Source organism: Schistocerca gregaria, chromosome 4, assembly GCF_023897955.1.
Source record: "Schistocerca gregaria isolate iqSchGreg1 chromosome 4, iqSchGreg1.2, whole genome shotgun sequence".
NCBI classification, from domain to species: Eukaryota; Metazoa; Arthropoda; class Insecta; order Orthoptera; family Acrididae; genus Schistocerca; species Schistocerca gregaria.
Window position 1 is genome coordinate 637235566 of NC_064923.1, and position 23082 is coordinate 637258647.

At 42.2% G+C, this 23082-nt stretch overlaps 1 protein-coding gene across 4 annotated transcripts in view; it reads left to right on the forward strand.

The window, feature by feature from the left end:
- Positions 1–23082, forward strand: part of LOC126266974 (ankyrin repeat domain-containing protein 33B-like) — a 1584966-nt gene that overhangs the window by 1552315 nt on the left and 9569 nt on the right. For 3 of the 4 annotated variants that reach the window (XM_049971702.1, XM_049971705.1, XM_049971704.1), the window contains one exon: positions 14422–14584. In XM_049971702.1, coding sequence (XP_049827659.1) covers positions 14422–14584 — 163 coding nt within the window. The remainder of the gene's footprint in view (positions 1–14421; positions 14585–23082) is intronic. The other variant, XM_049971706.1, reaches the window with a different exon arrangement.

Sequence of the window (23082 nt, forward strand, 5' to 3'; positions counted from 1 at the left end):
ATCAAACAGGTGGTCATAATGTTTTGGCTCATCAGTATACTTCTCAGAATATTGAAGTTGTGATAAAACAGCCGTACTAATCACTAATGTAAACAAAGTAATAATATTATTTATTATATTAAAATATTTCATATAATTTATTGTCATTATTATTAAAATTCCATGCATCTGTGGCTCACTAAAAGTGAGAGTGACAGCAATCTCTGTTTGGGATGACAAGAAGGTGGGAGGGGGCGAGGGAGACAGTAACTAAGAGAGAGAAAGAGAGAGAGAGAGAGAGAGAGAGAGAGTATGTGCGTGTTTATGTCGCACCCGAACCCCGGATCTGCTCCTATGTCGTTCTACACTCCTGGAAATGGAAAAAATAACACATACTTGCTCCGGACACTGCGAGAGGGCTGTACAAGCAATGATCACACGCACGGCACAGCGGACACACCAGGAACCGCGGTGTTGGCCGTCGAGTGGCGCTAGCTCCGCAGCATTTGTGCACCGCCGCCGTCAGTGTCAGCCACTTTGCCGTGGCAACACTGGTAGCATGCCGCGACAGCGTGGACGTGAACCTTATGTGCAGTTGACGGACTTTGAGCGAGGGCGTATAGTGGGCATGCGGGAGGCCGGGTGGACGTACCGCCGAATTGCTCAACACGTGGGGCGTGAGGTCTCCACAGTACATCGATGTTGTCGCCAGTGGTCGGCGGAAGCTGCACGTGCCCGTCGACCTGCGACCGGACCGCAGCGACGCACGGATGCACGCCAAGACCGTAAGATCCTACGCAGTGCCGTAGGGGACCGCACCGCCACTTCCCAGCAAATTAGGGACACTGTTGCTCCTGGGGTATCGGCGAGGACCATTCGCAACCGTCTCCATGAAGCTGGGCTACGGTCCCGCACACCGTTAGGCCGTCTTCCGCTCACGCTCCAACATCGTGCAGCCCGCCTCCAGTGGTGTCGCGACAGGCGTGAATGGAGGGACGAATGGAGACGTGTCGTCTTCAGCGATGAGAGTCGCTTCTACCTTGGTGCCAATGATGGTCGTATGCGTGTTTGGCGCCGTGCAGGTGAGCGCCACAATCAGGACTGCATACGACCGAGGCACACAGGGCCAACACCCGGCATCATGGTGTGGGGAGCGATCTCCTACCCTGGCCGTACACCTCTGGTGATCGTCGAGGGGACACTGAATAGTGCACGGTACATCCAAACCGTCATCGAACCCATCGTTCTACCATTCCTAGACCGGCAAGGGAACTTGCTGTTCCAACAGGAAAATGCACGTCCGCATGTATCCCGTGCCACCCAACGTGCTCTAGAAGGTGTAAGTCAACTACCCTGGCCAGCAAGATCTCCGGATCTGTCCCCCATTGAGCATGTTTGGGACTGGATGAAGCGTCGTCTCACGCGGTCTGCACGTCCAGCACGAACGCTGGTCCAACTGAGGCGCCAGGTGGAAATGGCATGGCAAGCCATTCCACAGGAGTACATCCAGCATCTCTACGATCGTCTCCATGGGAGAATAGCAGCCTGCATTGCTGCGAAAGGTGGATATAAACTGTACTAGTGCCGACATTGTGCATGCTCTGTTGCCTGTGTCTATGTGCCTGTGGTTCTGTCAGTGTGATCATGTGATGTATCTGACCCCAGGAATGTGTCAATAAAGTTTCCCCTTCCTGGGACAATGAATTCACGGTGTTCTTATTTCAATTTCCAGGAGTGTATATTACTGTAACATACAGGTCACATTTGTGATCGTGAACTCATTTGAGGTTTCTGTTTTGTGTTGAAAATAATGTTTTGTATTCTCTCCCCTCCCCCCCTCCCTTGTGTCTCAGCGATACAGATAGCCGTACCGTAGATGAAATCACAACGGAGGGGTATCTGTTGAGTGGCCAGACTAACGTGTGGTTCCTGAAGAGGGGCAGCAGCCTTTTCAGTAGTTACAGGGGCAACAGTCTGGATTATTGACTGATCTGGCCTTGTAACATAAACCAAAACGGCCTTGCTGTGCTGGTACTGCGAACGGCTGAAAGCGAGAGGAAACTACAGCCGTAATTTCTCCTGAGGGCATGCATCTTTACTGTATGTAGGTATGTTGTTTGTTAACCGGGGACATAGAAACGACCGAGAGTCTCCGTCCCCTCCGCAGCCGCAGTGGTCCACAAACCCACGACGACTACCGCAGTCCACTTCACCCCTCCGCCGCCCCACACCGAACCCAGGGTTATTGTGCGGTTCGGCCCCCAGTGGACTCCCCCCAGGAAACATCTCACACCAGACGAGTGTAATCCCTATGTTTGCGTGCTAGAGTAATGGTGGTGAACGCGTATGTGGAGAACTTGTTTGCGCAGCAATCGCCGACATAGTGTAGCTGAGGCGGAATAAGGGGAACCAGCCCGCATTCGCCGAGGCAGATGGAAAACCGCCTAAAAACCATCGACAGACTGGTCGGCTCACCGGACCTCGAAACAATTCCGCCGGGCGGATTCGTGCCGGGGACCAGGCGCTCCTTCCCGCTCCGGAAAGCCGTGCGTTAGACCGTTAGGCTAACCGGGCGGCCATCTTTACTGTATGCTTAAATTATGATGACGTCCTCTTGGGTAAAATATTCCGCAGGTAAAATAGCTCACCATTCGGATCTCCGGGCGGGAACTATTCAGGAGGACATCGTTATCAGGAGAAAGAAAACTGACGTCCTGCTAATTAGAGCGTGGAATGTCAGATCCCTTAATCGGGTAGGTAGGTTAGACAATTTAAAAACGGAAATATATGGGTTAAAGTTAGATATAGTGGGAATTAGTTAAATTCGGTGGCAGGAGGAGGAAGACTTCTGGTCAAGTGAATACAGGGTTATAAATACAAAATAAAATAGGTGTAATGCAGGAGCAGGTTTAGTAATGAATAAAAAAATAGGAGAGTGCGTAAACTACTACGAACACCATAGTGAACGCATTGTTGTAGCCAAGATAGACACGAATCCCACACCTATGACAGAAGTGCAAGTTTATATGCCACCTAGTTCCGCAGACGACGAAGAGATTGAAGAAATGTATGATGAGATAAAAGAAATTATTCAGATAGTGATAGTCATGGGGGACTGGAGACTGGAATTCGATAGCAGGAAGATAGAGAAGGAAATGTAGTAGGTGAATATGGAATGGTGGTAAGGAATGAAAGAGGAAGCCGCCTGCTAGTATTCTGCACAGAGCATAACGTGATCATAGCTAACACTTGCTTTAAAAATCATGAAAGCAGGCAGAAATTTAAGGAGATGAGATCTGGATAAACTGAAAGAACCAGAGGTTGTAGAGAGTTTGAGAGAGACTGACAAGAAAAGGGGAAATAAATACAGTAGAAGAAGAATGGTTAGCTTTGAGGGATGAAATAGTAAAGAAAGCAGAGGATCAAGTAGATAAAAAGACGAGGGCTAGTAGAAATCCTTGGGTAACAGAAGAGATATTGAACTTAATTGATGAAAGGAGACAATATAAAAATACAATAAATGAAATAGGTAAAAAGTAATACAAACGTCTCAAAAATGAGATCGACAGGAAGTGCAAAGCGACTAAGCAAGGGTGGCTAGAAGACAAATGTAAGGATGTAGAGGCATATATCACTATGGGTACTACCTATAGGAAATTTAAAGAAACCTTTGGAGAAAAGAGAACCACTTGTATAGATATCAAGAGCTCCGATGGAAAAGCAGTTCTAAGCAAAGAAGGGAAAGCTGAAAGGTGGAAAGAATATATAGAGATTATACACAAGGGCGATGTACTTCAGGGCGATATTATGGAAATGGAAGAGGGCATCGAGGAAGATGAAATGGGAGATATGATACTCCGTGAAGAATTTGACAGGGCACCAAAAGTCGAAACAAGGCCCTGGGAGTAGACAACACTCCATTAGAACTACTGGTAGCCTAGGGAGAGCCACCATCTGGTGAGCAAGATCTATGAGACACGCGAAATACCCTCAGACTTCAAGAAGAATATAATAATTCCAATCCCAAAGAAATCAGGTGTTGACAGGTGTTAAAATTACAGAACTATCAGTTTAATAAGTCACGCTGCAAAATACTAACGCGAATTCTTTACAGACGAATGGAAAAACTGGTAGATGCGGACCTCGGGAAGGATCAGTTTGGATTCCGTCGAAATGTTGGAACACGTGAGGCAATACTGACCTTACGACTTATCTTAGAAGAAAGATTAAGAAAAGGCAAACCTACGTTTCTAGCATTTGTAGACTTAGAAAACACTTTTGACAATGTTGACTGGAATACTCTCTTTCAAATTCTGAAGGTAGCAGAGTCAACTACAGGGAACGAAAGGCTATTTACAATTTGTACAGAAACCAGATGGCAGTTGTAAGAGTCGAGGGGCATGAAAGGGAAGCAGTGGTTGGGAAAGGAATGAGACAGGGTTGTAGCCTATCCCCGATGTTATTCAATTTGTATATTGAGCAACCAGTAAAGGACACAAAAGAAAATTTGAAGTAGGAATTAAAATCCATGGAGAAGAAATAAAAACTTAAGAGTTTTGCCGATGATATTGCAATTCTGTCAGAGACAGACCTGGAAGAGCAGTTGAACGGAATGAACAGTGTCTTGAAAGGGGGATATAAGACGAGCATAAACAAAAGCAAAACAAGGATAAATGAATGTTGTCAAATTAAATCAGGTGATGCTGAGGGAATTAGATTAGGAAATGAGACACTTAAAGTAGCAGGTGAGTTTTGCTATTTGGGGAGCAAAATAACTGATGATGGTCGAAGTAGAGAGGATATAAAATGTAGACTGAGAATGGCAAGGAAAGTGTTTCTGAAGAAGAGAAATTTGTTAACATCGAGTATTGATTTAAGTGTAATAAAGTCTTTTCTTAAAGTATTTATATGGTGTGTAGCCATATATGGAAGTGAAACATGGACGATAACTGGTTTAGACAAGAAGAGAATAGAAGCTTTCGAAATGTGGTGCTACAGAAGGATCCTGAAGATTAAATGGGTAGATCACGTAACCAATGAGGAGGTACTCAATATAATTGGTGAGAAGAGGAATTTGTGGCACAGCTTGACTAGAAGTAGAGATCGGTTGGTAGGACATATTCTGAAGCATCAACAGATCACCAATTTAGTACTGGAGGGCTGCGTGGAGGGTAAAAATCGTAGAGGGAGACCTAGAGATGAATACACGAAGCAGACTCAGAAGGATGTAAGTTCCAGTAGTTACTTGGAGATGATGAAGCTTGCGCAGTATAGATTAGCATGGAGGACTGCATCAAACCAGTCTGTGGACTGAAGACCACTACAACAACAAAAAGATCTCATTTGTTCTTTTAAACATTTTATTCCTTAATTTTTATTTACTTATTTATTGCCAAATTATAGACCTGTTATCTGATGTTTAAAACAGGTCATGCATCTTACAATTTTCGTTTTTCATCTTTTTACGGTTTTCTTTCCTTTTGTTTTCTCTATAACATTTACGAAGAATGATTCAAAATAACAATAAGTCGAGGTTGAAATATAAATAAAATTTTGTTGCTTTTTAGAAGAATATAAAAAGAAGATAGGATAGCTAAGAGGTTTGTTAGTACCATCACCGAGTGTGACGGACGGTGAATACCTCGGAATGGTTTCATCGAGCCGTTGACCGCCAGTCACACACACACACACACACACACACACACACACACACACAAATGGTTATTAGTTGAGAAATAATGTTTCGTATCCTATTTGTTACTATTCCTATGTATTAACTACAGTAGGTGCGCATCCATGTACAGCATTTGGTGTTTTCTTGGCTAGATTGCCAGCACTTTTGCTTATTTACTGCCACGTCTCAGCTTCCTCCTCCTGTTCCTCCTCATTGCGACTATTTTCGCTCTCACTGTGGGTATCGCTGTCCATCCTCTGGAGATTTCTGTTACGCTGCACATAGGCATGTCTGTGATGGCGTGTCCGCATTTACTCTTCATGTGTTGTTTTTGAAATAGTGTCTGTCAGTGCGTTTAATTGTGCCCATTGTTCTTCGTCTCTTATTGCTGTGTATATATCTATGTCTGTATCTTTGTAATCTAAGTGTAGTGTATGTCTATTGTTCGCGTATTGCCCGCAGAAAAAGACAGTGTGTTCTGGGGAACCTTCTTCCCCACATGTGCATGTGCATGTAGGTGTCTGCCTCAGACTCACGCGGTTTAAGTGCGTGGGATAAGGTCCGTGCCCGTTTAAGAAATGTACCATACCGCGGCTGGGATCGATATGCCTCATTCTCAACCGCTCCCTTATGTCGGGGAGGAAGTCGTGCAGCCTACGTCCCTTATCACTTACATCCCACTCACCTTGCCCTGTATCCAAACGCCAACTTTTAAGGTGACGTATCGTCCCTATGGGCACACCGGTTATTGTGTGTACCTTATCTAGTCTCCCCACCTTTAACCAGTACCCTGCAGCTCTGTATTTGATCGTGATATCTATGGGGCATATTCCGAGCACCACACATAGTGCATCCGCTGAGGTGGTACCGAAGGCTCCAGATAGCCTAAGTAGGACACTTCTCTGCCCTCGTCTGACGGATGCTTTGTTGGTGACCACGTTCAGTCTATGTGCCCACGTGCTAGCTGCAAAGCTGAGTACTGATTCGAAGAGCGCACAGTGGTATGTACGTATGACCGGTAGAGGTAGTCTGTACTGTTTTGAATTTAGCCTCACCAGTTTGTAGAGTATTTTTTCTGCTTTGTCTGTTGTTAGCCTTATGTGTTCGTGGAAATTCAATTTTTCATCTATGTGTACCCCAAGATAGCGCGTAATGCGTGCTCGTTTGATGTTTGTGTCCCCAATTTTAACTGATTGATTCCTTTGGAGTGATCCTTTCAGTAATGTGTATGTTGTTTTGTTTTCGGCTATCCTGAGTTTGTTGTTGTGACACCACTGAGTAATTGTTTCTAGTAATCCACTGGCTTTCTCTTCTAACTGGGCTCTGTTGTTTGCAGTGAATACAACTAATAGGTCATCTACGTAGGCGACAATTCCGTCTGACCTGTCATCCCCATCCAGAAGTTGTAGGAGGGTTCGATTGTTATGTCCCAGAAGATGGGGCCACAGATCGACCCTTGAGGACAGCCTTTGGTAATTCTTTTAATTACTTTCCGGCTGTCCATCTGCTATTCGACTACTTGGTCTTTACAGTAGTCCAGAAACTGCTGTACAGTGATTGCGGTACCTCCAGATGTCTTAGCCTCTGAAACAGTGCTGGCCACCAAAGATGCAGGGCCTGGTTGATGGCATCATCAATTGATCTGCCAGATCTGAAGCCGAACTGGTGTTGGCTCATACCCCTGAGAGCTCTGTGTGTTTGCAGGCGCTTACACAGTAGCTTCTCCTGAATCTTTGCTAGGATGTTTATTAGGCATATTGGCCTGTAAGTCTTTGGATCTGAAGGATCCCTGTCCGCTGATTTCTTAATAATGACTGCTTTGGAGGTTTTCCATGCTGTAGGTACCCTGCCCAGCCGTAAGGCATCGTTCAAAAATGGTTCAAATGGCTCTGAGCACTATGGGACTTAACATCTATGGTCATCAGTCCCCTAGAACTTAGCTACTTAAACGTAACTAATCTAAGGACATCACACAACACCCAGCCATCACGAGGCAGAGAAAATCCCTGACCCCGCCGGGAATCGAACCCGGGAACCCGGCCGTGGGAAGCCAGAACGCTACCGCACGACCACGAGATTCGGGCAGGCATCGTTCAGTAACGTTGTTAGGAACGGGGTAATCTGCGGTGCTAGTTTTTTCAGTGTTTCCGAGTGGATGCCATCTGGTCCAGGTGCTTTTTTGTTTTTGAGCTCTGAGATTGCTACCGCAACCTCTTCTTGCGCAAAAGGACAGGTGACAGTTGCAGTGTTGTATGGTGTATGTAGGTTTTAGGTTTTCTCTTAGTGTTGCACGATATTGTGAACGTCGTCAGGGAGCAGTTTATACAGCAGAAACTCCGCTGTATTCCTCCACCCCCTCGTCATCGTGCCGTCATCCTGCCTTAGCGTTCCTTAATGCCATAGTCACATTTGGCTGTTATAGAGCTCCTTTCTTATCAGTCAAAATACATTTATTTTCCCATCATACCTATCATAAAGCTGGCTGTATGATATCCTATATCCTATCCATCGTCGAGCTCCGCCCCCCCCCTCCCGAGCCAAATCCAAATAGCTGAGAATGCTTGATCATGATCTTTTCCCTTGAATAAGGGGCGTCAAATGAAAACGAGACAGATGGAGAGAAAAGTAAGTAAGTTGCTTATTGTTTCAAAAGTAATTGTCGTAACTGTTAATTCATTTGTCTTCATGGAAATGTGTTTGCAGTTGTCTACGGAACCACAATATCACCCAGACCTGCCTACATGTTGCTAAGGTTGTTTCGAGTACGCTGGAAAACCCTTGCACATCCTCCATACAGTTCCGATCGATCCCCATGCGATTTCCGTAGTTTTTGAGGCCTGAAGAAAGACATTCGCGGCCGTCGATTTGCTTCGGACTAAGAGGTGCACGCCTGGTGACAACCGAAAACATCTTTCAGTATGGGTATTGACCGTCTTGTGTCAAGTGGAATAATGTATATTAACAGTTATGGCGATAACTTTTCAAACACTAAACAGTTTACTTACTTTGTTGCATCAATCTGGTTTTCATTTAACTACCCTTTACAGAATCACAATATTTCTATCCAGGTACCATGCGTCCTGGAAGTAGGGCCGAGACGGCCTTAAGCGCCAGTATATTGCAGGACATTTCTAGTTCAGAAATTTACCTTACTACCAAGGCAAACCGCCCTAAAATCTTTCTCCGTATATTCATTTTCTGGTGGATATCGGAACAATAGCTGTTACTGTGTCTTGTATGTACTGGTATTAAGTATAACACCATAGCTTGATCACATTGGATGGACTTTAAACAGCTAACCAGTTTCGACTCTTATGCATCATCATCCAAACTAACAGAGATCAAAACGTCAAGTAGATATTTAACGCCGTATTTTGTCACGGAAATCAACTCAGACTGATTTCAAATAACGGAGCTAGAGATTTTGGTTATATCTGTGGATGACGCTGGTGATCTGTAGAAAGACTCTTTTTATAAGTTGATGCAGCAGCTTCAGCTTCTAAGTAGATACGAGTCTACCATAAAGAATACTCCACGTCCGATATTGTCACACTCGTATTTACGCAAAGAACCTCACTGCTGTCAGACTCGGATTTTAATCTTTTTTTGTACTTAGTATTTTGTGAACTCCACATCTTTTTTGGGAATGCTTCTGGAGATAATAAACACTGAGTCCGATTTTCTCAAAAATTTGACGATTGGAGGCACACAGTTCCCCTTATTATGACATATGAGTAAACCTTAGGTTGTTCCTCTGGTGGTCCCAAACATGAAAAGTATTATTGGTCATCTATTTCTGTGTTTTAATAACACAGAGGACGCTCAAGCCACAGCATACCATTTCACTGAAACATTTCATAACATACAGTGAGCTGCAATCTGTTATATTTCAGCCATGCAGCTGTGCAAATTCTACTTCTATTGATTTTCCGACATTGTATCTTCCGTCATCGTTGAAGTGGACGAGGAAATTCTTTAACTCACTTTGGGGGTAATCGGAAAATAAGCGGCAGAGGCGAGAGAATTTACAAGGTTGCATGTCCAAAATTTAATGGATTATTCATTACGCTGTGAAAAGCTGAAGATGCATATCAAGCGTTTATGAGTATCAGTATGAAGTCATTGTTCCAACAACACAGAGCAACCGCTTACACTCTGACCACATCCATTACAACCGGTCACATCGGCTGGCCTCTGACCTATTTTTGCGTGCGGGGGGGGGGGGGGGGGGGGGGGGGTTCTTTGTATCCTGTGTGTGTGCTTCAGGCCAACTACCAATTGGGGCTTTGAGAGGCGTCAGTTGCACAGAACCAAATTCTGATGCCCAACAGAATGAGGACCCCCAAATGATCATACAAATTAAATGAAAATGATAATACTGTCACACAACGGAAAATGTCTCATTTAAATGAATATTAATAGGGATGGCTCAATTAAGCGTGAAACAAGTGGGTACCACATGGCTCACATGGGAGGAAGGCTCTTCTAGCTATGAATCGAAGCAAATGGACGCTATAATAAAAATATCTGTCTTTGAACCTGAAAGTTACCCAATGACCCCTAAAAAAGAACCATTAACAATCAGACAATGGAGTACAACTCAAAGTATAATCTTCGCACAGGTGGTAGAGACAATAAAACACAGTTACGTTAATAATTCACAGGCACAGCCAGTGACTGCATAAGTTGTTAAGTAGAGTAAGAAAGTCAGCAGAAAGACTGCGATGAACACCACAAGATTCCCAAGAATGTGCATTGCAATAAGGTGGATGCGGGTCTTTAAGATCGTGTAGCCAGCTACTGAAGGGAGCGAACTAACTTTGCGTCTGAACAGTGTTGATGGTGTGACAATGGCTCATCTTATCAGAGCATGTGGAGCATACTTGAGGTAGCTGGCGGCAGCAGTGGCTGGAGGATGTAATATCCACCTTTCTTTGTACTTGGTGTATGGACATCCTTCCAGCAGTAGCAAGGATCATCTCATCAGTCATCTCTCCTATCCTAACCTGAAGTGTATACAAATACCTAAAGTGAAGAGTTATTCTACAATAGTCAGAAAAGAAGTGTGTTCACCAAGAACCGTCTGAAACTCACCTATCTTGCTGCCAGAACTGGAAATCACTGCCAATGACATTACATTATATTTGCTGTTTTGTTGATGCTGACATCTGGTGGCTCACCCTGAAAGTGATTCTGCACTTTATGTGCATCAAAGTTTAATAAAGCAGATACATAGTGTTTGAAGTTAATTTTGTTGGTATGTAATTCAGACATCTTTTTTTCTTTGATACCAAAACAGTTGAAATACAAAATAGCTTCCCAAACCTCCTCCATAGCTTTGTGGAATGTTAATACAATTCTCAGCTTAACTGTAGTCTCAGACCTAGTATTGAGGTTATGTTGCATACAGATTTTCTTGACTTTAGTATCATTAATGTACTCAAGAGACAAATTTGTTTAAATAATTGCCACTTTCAGGGGTGAAGTGGGGCATGGTCAGGAACTACAAGCAAGCTGTAGGGAATGGTGGACTGTTTAAATATGATGAATGAGCAATGCAAAATGCTATTACAGCGTATAGGAGAGGTAGCAGAAACTTAAAGAAAATAACTGAGGAATTCAGTGTTCCTAAAAATACATTGGCAAATAGGGCAAATGAAAAATTTAAGAAGAAACATGGAGGTCAGTAAGTTTTAAGTGAGGAGCATGAAAAATTAGTAGTAGAAGGAATTTTAACCTGTACAGAGTGAGGGATTCCTTTTCAAAGTGATGATGTTAGGGACACACTAAAACATTTTCTTGATTGACATGGATATCATATGAAGAAATTCAAGATCACCTCACATTTCGTCTTTCAGAAAATGTGATAAGATCAAGAAATGGTGTTGATGAAGACTGCATCATCAGATATTTCAAAAACTTGGAAGTTAATGTGAAAGAAGTTTCTCGAGAAAGGACTCTAATCTATGATGAAACAAATTTCACACATGAAACTGGATCTTTCAGGGAAATCTAACTGGAAATGGAGAAATACAGCCCCCCCCCCCCTTTATTGTATACAAGACTGCAGGCACAAGTCTCCACCCAACTTGGACAGAAGGTAGTGTTGAAGGCTTACACTATGCAGTAAGCTAATCTGGTTGGTTTGACATTATTTGGAGAATGGTTTGTCAAAATAGTGCTGCCATATTTGAGAAGATCTGATAGAAGAAATGTTGTTACAGGAGACAATCTTCTAAGTCAGCTCTCCCAGATAGTGATAAGATTGTGTCATGATCATAACATTGCCTTCATAATGCTGCCTCCAAATTCTACACATCTTACACAGCCCCTGTATGTTGCAGTATTCAGACCCATTAAAGCAGCATGGATGGCTGTTTTGATCAACTGAAAGAACCTGTACAGTTGAAAGAACCTGTACAAGGGCTTTCTGCCTAAAGTCCAGTTTCCAATAAAACTGAAGGAAGCACTGGAGAAGGTTGAGAATATGCACTGGAACATAATCTCTGGCTTTAGAGCATGTTGTATATCACCATTAGATCCAGAGAAAGTGCAGCATAAAATTCAAAGAAGAGTTCAGCACTCCATGTCTGAGAAAACTGCGGAAGATGTTCTATCTGAAAACTTTGTCATAGTAAAATCTAGTGATTTCACAAGAATCAGAGGTAGAAAAAAGACTTTTCAAATCAAGTACGAGTATTTCTCCTGCAGATTTTGACCTGAATGTTTCCACAACTTCTGCCACACATACCAGTAACTCCAAGCACCAGTCTTCTGCTGATATGCCACAGGTTAAAATGTTATCAGTAATTTAAGAGAATAGAAGCAGTGATGGAGATATTCAGATTCCTGCAATTAAGAACAGAAGTGTTGAAATTAAACCTCAATTTGCATTATAAACAGGGGACAACCCAGAGACTTCATTGTGGTGAAATTCGTCACAGAAGAAGACCATTAAACAAAACTGTATGTGGGAAAAATAATTGGCATGCGAAAGGATAAGACAATTCACATCAAATTTCTAAAGAAAAGAGAAGGGGAAAAATGATAGTGTTCCATTTCAATCAGGAACCTGACATCCAAGATGTTTTGTACACTAACATTGTACAGAAAATTGATGTGTATCAGCACGTCACAAGATGAAGATTTCTCTTCCCAATACTGTGCAAAAATGTTAACATACAAAAGTCTGAGAATTGAAAATTAGCAATGAACAATACAGCAAAGTTGCAAATAGATTTGTAAGACTATTTATTTCATGTTGTAGTGTATTAAAATGGTCTTACTTTCAGAAAAAGGTCCTAAATGAAACATAAAAAATGTTCTCTACCAAAGTTTGTTATACAGTAGATTACAATAAACAATTTCCTACTCAACATTCTCTGATGTGTTATTTCTCTTAAAAAAAAAAAAAATTCTGACCCACTTCTCCACCATAGTGAACTAGTGTGCCATAGTCGTACAAATAAATGTCTGTCCCACTTCACCCTCTGTGGGGTAAGTGAGACAGCTCTTCAGCCCATAGAAAGTCCCTCCAATATGTTTAAAAAGTATGAACCCAAATACATTGTTAGAAGATCATATATTTAAAGTTCCATAAAATATGCAAACAAAATTGATGGGTGTATTTACTAAAAACCTGAAAATCTGGCCCACTTCACCCCTTTCTATGGTAACAATTTAAATAATCTCCTACTCTTTCTTGTTTCATTATGCTTCAGCCAATTGCTCAGAGGTGGGTTGGGGGATTAAAGGGATCAATCTGCTACGGTCATCGGTCCGTTCAGAGGTGGACAGCCAAAGCCAGGAGACTTATCTCACTCCATGACGTGATTCTGACGTTGATGACTGAAAAACTCTGACGTAGGCACAGCACAAAAGTGCAGGCTCTCCCAAAAATGACAGAATTTTGAGGCATCATAACGAACATTCACATGCCTCTGAGAGAAGCCACACCTGCCTAGAGATCTATTATGTGCCTAAAAGGCTTCTGCAAAGAATTCCACGTTTCCTTCAACAGAGGAATGCATGCTCTGTAATCCTCCTGGATAGTGAGCTGGGCAAAAGATATGGCCAGTCTCACTATCTGCCGCCCAGCCCTTTCCAGAGTGCAACAATTTTGTAGCAGCAAAGTCCTTTTAAAAAGACCATTAACTCAAGCATCCAACTTGTAAGCTTTCAGATCTTTGAAAACTCCACCAACTACATAGGAAAACCAGAAGAACAAACAGTGAAGGGAAGCTAAAAACAGCCACTGGCAATGCTAACCCTGATCGGCAACAACAGCACAATGTAACTGAATGTCTACTAGATCAGGGGAATTCTGAAATATGTTAGTGGGTGCTTTCAGAGAAAAATGATCACATTACAACCTGTAAAATAAAGTTAATGCAAAAAGGGGACTGAGCAACTATAAAACAACATGCGTTGGAAGGTTGTGGCAAGAGCCAAACACTCTCTTACCTGTAACAGTGACCACCTAAAGGATATTTTTTTCCAAAAATTAATATGTGTAATAAATTGTGTAAAGTGTTACAGTTCTTTAAATTTAAATACAGTGCTTAAAATTCTTTATTGTTTCTACTGCAGCCTGTACTTCCTATAGGAGTTTTGTGTGATGAATTCTTGCTATTGAAAGTAGTGGGTTAAGTTGTGTTTGGTATGTTGTTACTCCCACAAGTCGCCATCACGCTTTGTGTGTTTGAGAGTGAAATGCTTCCATTGAGTGGGATGACAATCCAGGCATGTGTTCACCTGTCGTGTTGCAGTAGCTCCGGCTCATCCTCGTCACCGCCACCAGCAGTGTCTCGCTACTCACTGGTGACGCAGCTGACGACTGCTGCACTGTGTGCCAGCTCCCCAGTGCTGCCTGCTGCACCACATGTGCCACCAGTTGTCAAGTCGCTTATCCGGCCACTCACCGTGCCCAAGGTAACATAGTCTCTCTGTCACACTATTTGACAATGTATTGCAACTAGTAATACACCAGGTACAGGGGCTGCACAGTACAATAAAACATACTGATGTGAATTTAATGATTTCCAAAGCTGGTTTTTTGACTTACTGATAGATACTGTTAATGCGGATAAGTAGGAAGAACAAACCCGTAATGTTTGGATACAGCATTAGTAGTGTCCTGCATGACACAGTCACATCATTTAAGTATCTGTGAAGAACATTGCGAAGCGATATGAAATGGAATGAGCATGTGAGGATTGTGGTAGGGAAGACGAATGGTCGACTTCGGTTTATTGGCAGAATTTTAGGAAAGTGTGTTTCATCTGTACAGGAAACCAAATATAGGACACTAGTGTGACCTATTCTCAAGTACTGCTAGAATGTGGGGGATCCGCACCAGATTGAAAGAGAAACACTGAAGCAGTTCAGAGGTGAGCTGCTAGATTTGTTACTGATAGGATCAATCAGCATGCAAGTCTTATGGATATGCTTCAGGAACTCAAGAGTGTATCCCTAGAGAGAAGAAGACATTTATTTCGAAGAACACTACTGAGAAAGTTTAAAGAACTGGTATTTGAAGCTGACTGCAGAATGATCCTACTGCCGCTAACATAAATTTGGAGAAGGACCACGAAGATAAGATATGAGAAATTAGGGCTCATATGGAGACATACAGACAGTCATTTTTCCCTCACTGTATTTGGGTGTGGAATGGGAAAGGAAACAACTAGTAGTGGTACAGTGTACCCTCCACCACGCACTGTGTGCTAAACTCTTCATCTCAGACTTCATGTTGCAACTAATAATACCCCTGGTTTAGGGGGTTCGCAGGTTAGATTGTGAGGAGGTTTGGCTGGTGGTTCATAATGCTTACAGAGCATTAACGTCCTCAGTTATTTACTGAACGTATTCCAATCTCTGTTTTCCTCTACAGTTTTTACACTCTATGGCTCCCTGCAGTACCATGGAAGTTATTTGCTGATGTCTTAACACATGTCCTGTCATCCTGGTCCTTTCTTCACCACTTCAGTATGGAACATCCTAATTCCTGACTTTACCAATCCACTACAATACAATGATGTGCTCCATGTATCGATTCTCAAGAATTTCTTCCTGACATCCACATCTCCATAGATACTCTATAAGCCACATTATGCTGCATGTCATTTACTTTCCTGTTCCACTCGCAAACAGAGCAATGGAAAAATGATTATCTATATGCTTCTGTACTACCCCTAATTTCTCGTATGTTATCTTCATGGTCTGTACACACAATGTATGTTGGCAGCAGTACAACTGTTCAGCAGTCAGCTTCAAATACTGGTTATCTAAATTTTCTCAATAGTGTTTCCCAAAAGGAAAGACCCCTTCTCACCAGGGATTCCTATTTGAGTTCCCAAAGCATCTCCGTAGCACTTACATGTTGTTCAAACCTACCGGTAAAAAATCTAGCAGCCCACCTCTGAACTGATTCATTATTTTCCTTCAATTCGATCTGATATGGATCCCAAACACTCAAGCAGAACCTGAGAATGGGTAGCACCAGTATCCTATATGGATTCTCCTTTGCAGGTCAACCACTCTTTCCTAAAAGTCTCCCAATATACTGAAGTGTACAGTTTGCCTTCCCTACTGCAGTTCTCACCAGCTCATTCCATGTCATATTACTTTGCAATGTTATGCCCAGATATTTAAACAACTTGACAGTGTCAAGCAGGACACTAGTAATACTGTATCTGAACGTTACAGGTTTGTTCTTCCTCCACATCCACATCAACTTACACTTTTCACATTTAGAACTAGGTGCCATTCATCATACCAACTAGAAATTTTGTCTAAATCATCTTGTGTCTTCCTACGGTCACTCAACTTTGATACCTTACCATACACCACAGTATCATCAGGAAATAACTGCAGATTGCTGCTCAATGTGTCCGCCAAATCATTTATGTATACAAAGAACAACAGTGATCCTATCACACTTCCTTGGGGCACATCTGTGGACTTATTCCAGGAACTCATACTTTCACTAACAGCCTTCAACAGACTGAAATTGCATCTGCCTATTGCCCTTCATCCATAGTTCGCAGTATATCACGTGAGAAAAGGGCAAGCTGAGTTTTGCACTAGCAGTGCTTTCTAATTCTGATTTCTGATTCTTGGACAGAAGCTTCACAGTTTCAGGAAAGTTTATTATATTCGAACTGAGAATGTTTTCAAGGATTCTGCAGCAAACCAAAGTTAGGGATATCAATCTGTAATTTTGAGGATCCATTCTTCCACCATTTTTATACACTAGTGCCAACTGAACTTTTTTCCAGTCACTTCGCATTTTGTGCTGGGTGAGAGATTCACAATAAATGCAGGCTAAGTAAGGGGCTAATGCCATAAAATTGAACTGGGATTCCATCCGGGGCTGGTGGTTTATTTATTTTCAAACCTTTAAGTTGCTTCTCTAAGCTATGTATGCTTATTTCTATGTCGTTCATATGGGAGTCTGTCTGATGGCCAAAACATGGTACATTTGTAGTGTTCTCATGAGTAAACAACTTCTTGAATGTGAAATTTGAAACTTTGGCTTTCATTTTGCTGTCTTCAACTGCCACACCAGACTGGTCAACCTTAGATCTGCTTAGCAATTTTACATACAACCAGAATTTTCTCAGTTCTCTACCAGATCTCTTGCTAAGGTGTGATGGTGGTGGTAGTTGTTGTACACTTCACACATAGATATTTTCACAGATGTACAAATCTCTACTAATCTTCACTTGTCATTTGTGCCTCCCCTTTTGATCCTAGAGTACAACAGCCTCTGCTCTCTCAGCACCTTACGAATTTCATTATTAAACCTGGTGGGTCTTTTCCATCCTCTATCCACTTACTTCGCACGTAACTCTCTAGATCATGATTTACAATCTGCTTAAACTTTGCCCATAATTCCTGTACATCCCTCTTACTGGTACTAAGTGAGCCAATTAACTGTCTAAGTAAGATGTTAAGAACTGCTTATCTACTCTATATAGCGATCTTGACTGATTTATTAACTTTTGTAACCATATTACTGACATTTTCGATAAGGTCTGGCCTATTTATAGCTAAAAGGTCTAAGATACTTCTACTGTATGTGGGCTGCCAAGCTAGCTGCTCAACACAGATTACAGAAAACATGTTCAAAAGTATTTCTCATGACTGTCTGTCTGTGTGCTCTGCAATGAATTCAAGACATCACACTTTATACTCAGTAGGTTAAAGTTGCCTCCAACTAGTATTGCATGATCTGGATCTTTACATGCTACTGACCTTAGGTTTTCTTTGAATGGTTCTGGAACTGTCACAACATAATTGGGTGGCTGGTAAGATCATGCAGCAATGAACTTGATTTAACCTACACCTGTTATAGGTGACTAGATAACATCTCTGTCGCACTCAATTTTGACATCAACAAAGACAATATTTTTGAGAACTGCAATGAACATTCCCACTCACATGGCCTCTAATCTGTCATTCTGATATATGTTTCATGACTCACCAAATATCTCAGAGCTTTCCACTTTGGGTTTCAGAGAGCATGAGAACTTTTCTGGGGGGTAGCACATTTGGGAACTTTATTACAAATGCTTCAACAGTCTACTGATAAAATTTTGACAGTTGATGTGTCTTTTCTCTGAATGCTGCCTGACTTCACTTGGTGTGTATCGACTGGCAAGTGTTCATCAGAACACCACAAACTACCACCTAACCTAAAAAATCATCATGTGCACATGCAATAAGTATTCTGCTACCAGAGTAGCTGCTTTCTTTTTGTGTAATGTATCCCTGAGCTACCAAGGGGAGTCCTACAAATTGCCATCTGATAACGCAAGTCTAGAAATATTCGGCCAAGACCATCACAGAGTCGATGAAAACTTGACTCCAAACCCAAAGGACCCCAATCAGTTGTGGGAACAATGCTGTAAATTTCCAGCTCTGATTGCATCCTGTGCATGAGATCAGTAGTCTTCACCACCTCCACTAGCCGCCTATATGAACTGAGGATGGCCTCAGAACCCATGTGACAGGAGTTGTAGGTACTGATGTGAACCAGAACTTGCAGGTGACTGCACCCTGCACACTCGATGGCTGTAGGCAAGGCCGCATCCACATCTTGGGTGAGACTTCCTAGCACACATACTGAGTGTACACTGGTTTTTCTTCCAGGCCTGAACGCTATCTGCCTAAGGGACTGGATAATGCACCTAATGTTGGAGCTCCTGGTAACTAGTAACCCCCCCCCCCCCCCCCCCAATTGCCTGCTCGGACCCTGCTGAAGGAGTGGTCACCTCTAAACTCACAGGGTGAATGGGTGAGGCCAGGCAGCAAGTCTCCACATTTGTCCTCCGTCTCGAGAGACATGAACACACTACCACCTGCCACTTACCCTGTAGGGAGGCAGATCCACCACATTGGGTACACTAGGAAGTGCCTCAGAAGCAGAGCCGATGGGGAAAACAAGTGACACATGGGGCATCCCATTTGATGCACCAGAAGGTCTTCCACTGCTACACTCCAAGACGGCAGCCTGAAGGGGACTGACCATAGCCAAAGTGCATTCAGCTCTTCATGAGCTGCGAACAGTTCCTCCTGCATCTAGACACAGCATGCACACATCCCAATCATACTACAAAGACTAACAGAGGAAATAAAATAAAAAATCAGACAGGATTCTAGATATGCAACTTGCCGTTCTCCTGGTGTGTCACCAATGAGTGCAGATGCGTTAATGAACTATGCAACTGGCTGTTCAGTGAGCTACTATTGCGCAATAGACCGAATGAATTCACCCTTAAAAAAATGCAAAACGGAATCTCATAAACAGAAAAATATGGATGAAATTTATTAAATAAACTATGAGGAAAGTAAAGGAAAAGGTAAACACTTAACTCACTGTTCTGAGGATGTATACCAACTGAGAGCTGTGGCCTATGTTTGTTTCCAGTAGATTTCTCTTGGCCAGCATGTGCTAATCTGCTTGTTATGTTCTTCATCTGTCATGGGCTTATTTTGCTTGCATGGTAGCAGAATTCCTTAATTTCATCTAGTTCATGACCACCAATTTTGATGTTAGGTTTCTCACTATTTTTATTTCTTCTAGTTTTCAATACTTTCATCTTTCTTGGGTTTACCCACAATCTACATTCCTTACTCATTAGACCATTTATTCCACTCAGCAGATCCTGTAATAATTCTTCACCTTGGCTGAGGATAACAATGTCTTCAGTGAACCTGTTACTGATATCCTTTCACCCTGAATTTTAATCTCACTCTTGAATTTTTCTTTTATTTCCACCAGTGCTTCATTGATATACAGATTGAACAGCAAAGTGAAAGACTGCATACCTCTCTTACATCCTTTTTAATGTGAGCACTTCATTCTTGGTTCTCGTACATATTGTATTATTACCCATCTTACCCTGTAGCTCACTCCTATTTTTCTCAGAATTTTGAACATCTTGCATCATTTTACATGGCCAATTGCTTTTTCCAAATCAACAACTCCTATGAAAGATTCGTGATTTTTCTTCAGCCTTGATCCCATTATCAAGCACAACATCAAGACTGTATCTCTGGCGCCTTTACCTCTCCTAAAGCCAAAGTGATCATCATGTAACAGATCCCTAATTTTCTTTTCTGTTCATCTGTAATAAACTACTTCCACCAAAGAAACCAATAGTCCCTGCACACAATCTCTTAATATATAATCCACTTTGTCATGACCATCCCCCAAAATACTGAGCAACCTTACATCCTTCAATATACAGCCTATTAATATCTCACTTTAATGTCTCCACGAAATACTCCCTGAATCACTTCTATCTCATTTCCTCTAGTCTAGAGATCCTTGTGTAATCCCAATCCATCCCAACCTATGCAGCACCTCTTAGCCTCCTGCACCCACATCCCATCATAAACACAGCCAAATCCATTACTCCAACCTTCACAATCCTCGAAACATCATCTCCAACACATCATAGCCTTTCACAGCCACATCGAGATCACCCATTACAATTAAATATGAAATTTATGTTTCTGTCAGTCCATCAGACAATCTATTAGAAATGGTTATCTATTTTAGACGTCTAGAGATATTTCAGGAGGTGGAGAGAGCCATGTAGTTGTCAGACCAAGTAATCTTTATGCATACATAATGTAGGCCCAGTTAAACACTAAATCAACCTTTATAACCAGGGAGAAACCTGTTTCTTGTTTTGATTCTCTATGTCTTTCTTCAACAAATCAAAACCAAACACTTAAGTTTATTCAACTGGCATCCACAACTAAAAAGCTTCAAGTTGAGTATAAAACACTGCTGTGGTTGTGGGGCTAGGTAACATCTTATGGGACCAAACTGCTTAGGTCATCGATCCGACTGTGTGGCGACTTTATTTAAAAAGTGCAATTGGTTTCATAATGTTAGTTTCATCATCACATGAAGTCAGTTACAATGCAATATTCCCCTGTACTCCACTCGTCTGAAACAATGCTATGCAGCTCTGGCTTTTGTGTCCCCCCCCCCCTCCCCCACACACACACACAGACACACACCCCCAATCCCTCATTCTATATTAGTTTACCGTGGCCTGCTAAATGTGTTTACAAAAAGAGTTATATACTAGGGATTGGAAGAAGTTTGATATCAATTGTACTTCAGCATCATGTTGTAGCTGATGGTGTAACTAACAATATGAAACCAGTTATGCTTTTTAAATAGTGACCAAACAGCTGCAGTGGTGATTTTTACTCAGCAATTCAAAATGGTATTACCCACTGACTTTAAATGTCACAATTTTAATGCATTAGAAACTCAGTTGTAAGAAGAACTTATCCTATACAGTCACAAGAAGAATATTATGTAAAGTTCATAACCAAACATCACACAGAAGCCTCTTAATAGAACTTGGAGTGAAGTTAGGATTGAGTACAAAATTCAAAATAATCTTTGTATGAAATATGCATTCCTGACTGGAGTCAAGATTAAAGTTTACATGCTGATAACAACTTTGTAACAGCTTTCTGGTACATGGTCCAGTAACATTAATGTGACCATCACGTGTTTTACGTCAATGTGCCATAACCACTAAGACGGCAGGTGGCAGCACAAGTAGTGGAGAGCATATAAAGAGTGTCCAGGGGACTCAGAAACAGTGCATTCATTCTAGTAATATGGAAGTGGAGTGATTTATCTGACTTCCGAAAGGGCACGGTCATCAGCTTTGAGAGAAAGGTCTAAGGACTTCCAAAATTAATAAGTTTCTAAAATGTTTGTGTGCTGCTGTGGTTAAAGTATACCGTGAATGGCAAAATGGCACTATCCAAAACCAGTTCTGAGGTGACAGTGATGCTCCATGGACCACAGACGACAGGGGTGAATGACAGCTGTGGAGGTGTGTACAGGCAAATAGACATGCAACTGTTGAGCAACTGACCATCCAAATAAAACAAGTGGCTACCAACAGTGTCTACTCAATGACCTTCCAGCAAACGTTACTGCATATGGGCCTCCACAGCAGGTGCCTGGTTCATGCAGCCATGCTGGCTCCTGTTCATGAGTGACAAAGGCTGGAATCTGTATAGTAGCACCACAACTAGGCATCCACTGAGCGGTGGCATGTGTCCTTTTCAAATAAGTCAAATTTTATTCTCCATCAGACAGAAGGCTGTTGACATTTACAGTGTGAAATGTCTGAAAGCAAACACCCTGAAACAGTTGTTGGAAGAGTCCAGGCCGAAGGAGGGAGTGTTATGGCCTGTGAAATGATTCAATGACATTCCCTGGTGATTTCACCATTCTGAAAGGCACAATGGATTAACACAAGTATGCATCTATCCTTGGGGACCATGTCCACCCTACATGCAGTTTTTTTTTTTTTTTTTTTTTTTTTTTTTTTTTTTTTTTTTTTTTCCCCCCCCCTGAGCACAACGGCATCTAACAGCAGGACCACGCAATATGTCACATAGCTCACAGTGTGGTTCAAACAGCAGCAGGATGAGTTTACTGTACCAAACTCCCTGGTTTTAAACCCAGTCAAGAATCTGTGTGACAACCTCAATCCAGCTGTTCACACCATGGATCTTTGGCCAAGAAACCGAGCACAACTGGCCACAGCACCACATTTGGCATGGCTCCGCATCCCTGTCAGAACCTTCCAGAACCTCATTGACTCTCTCCCTGTACATCTGGCGCTGCAAAAGGTGTTTATTTAGGTTTTAGATAAGTGGGAAAATTAATGTGACTGGTCAGTGTAGATACACACACCATACAATGTTTTGCATCACCTCGGTTCCAAGAGTTCCGGAACCTGTACAGAAAATTGGAATAAAGATCAACATAAACATCATTCCCACCCATTTTATTGTTCATGAAAACCACACATTGCATATTGTAACACCTTACAATGAGACCATCAGAGGTGGTGGTCCAGACAGCTGTACAC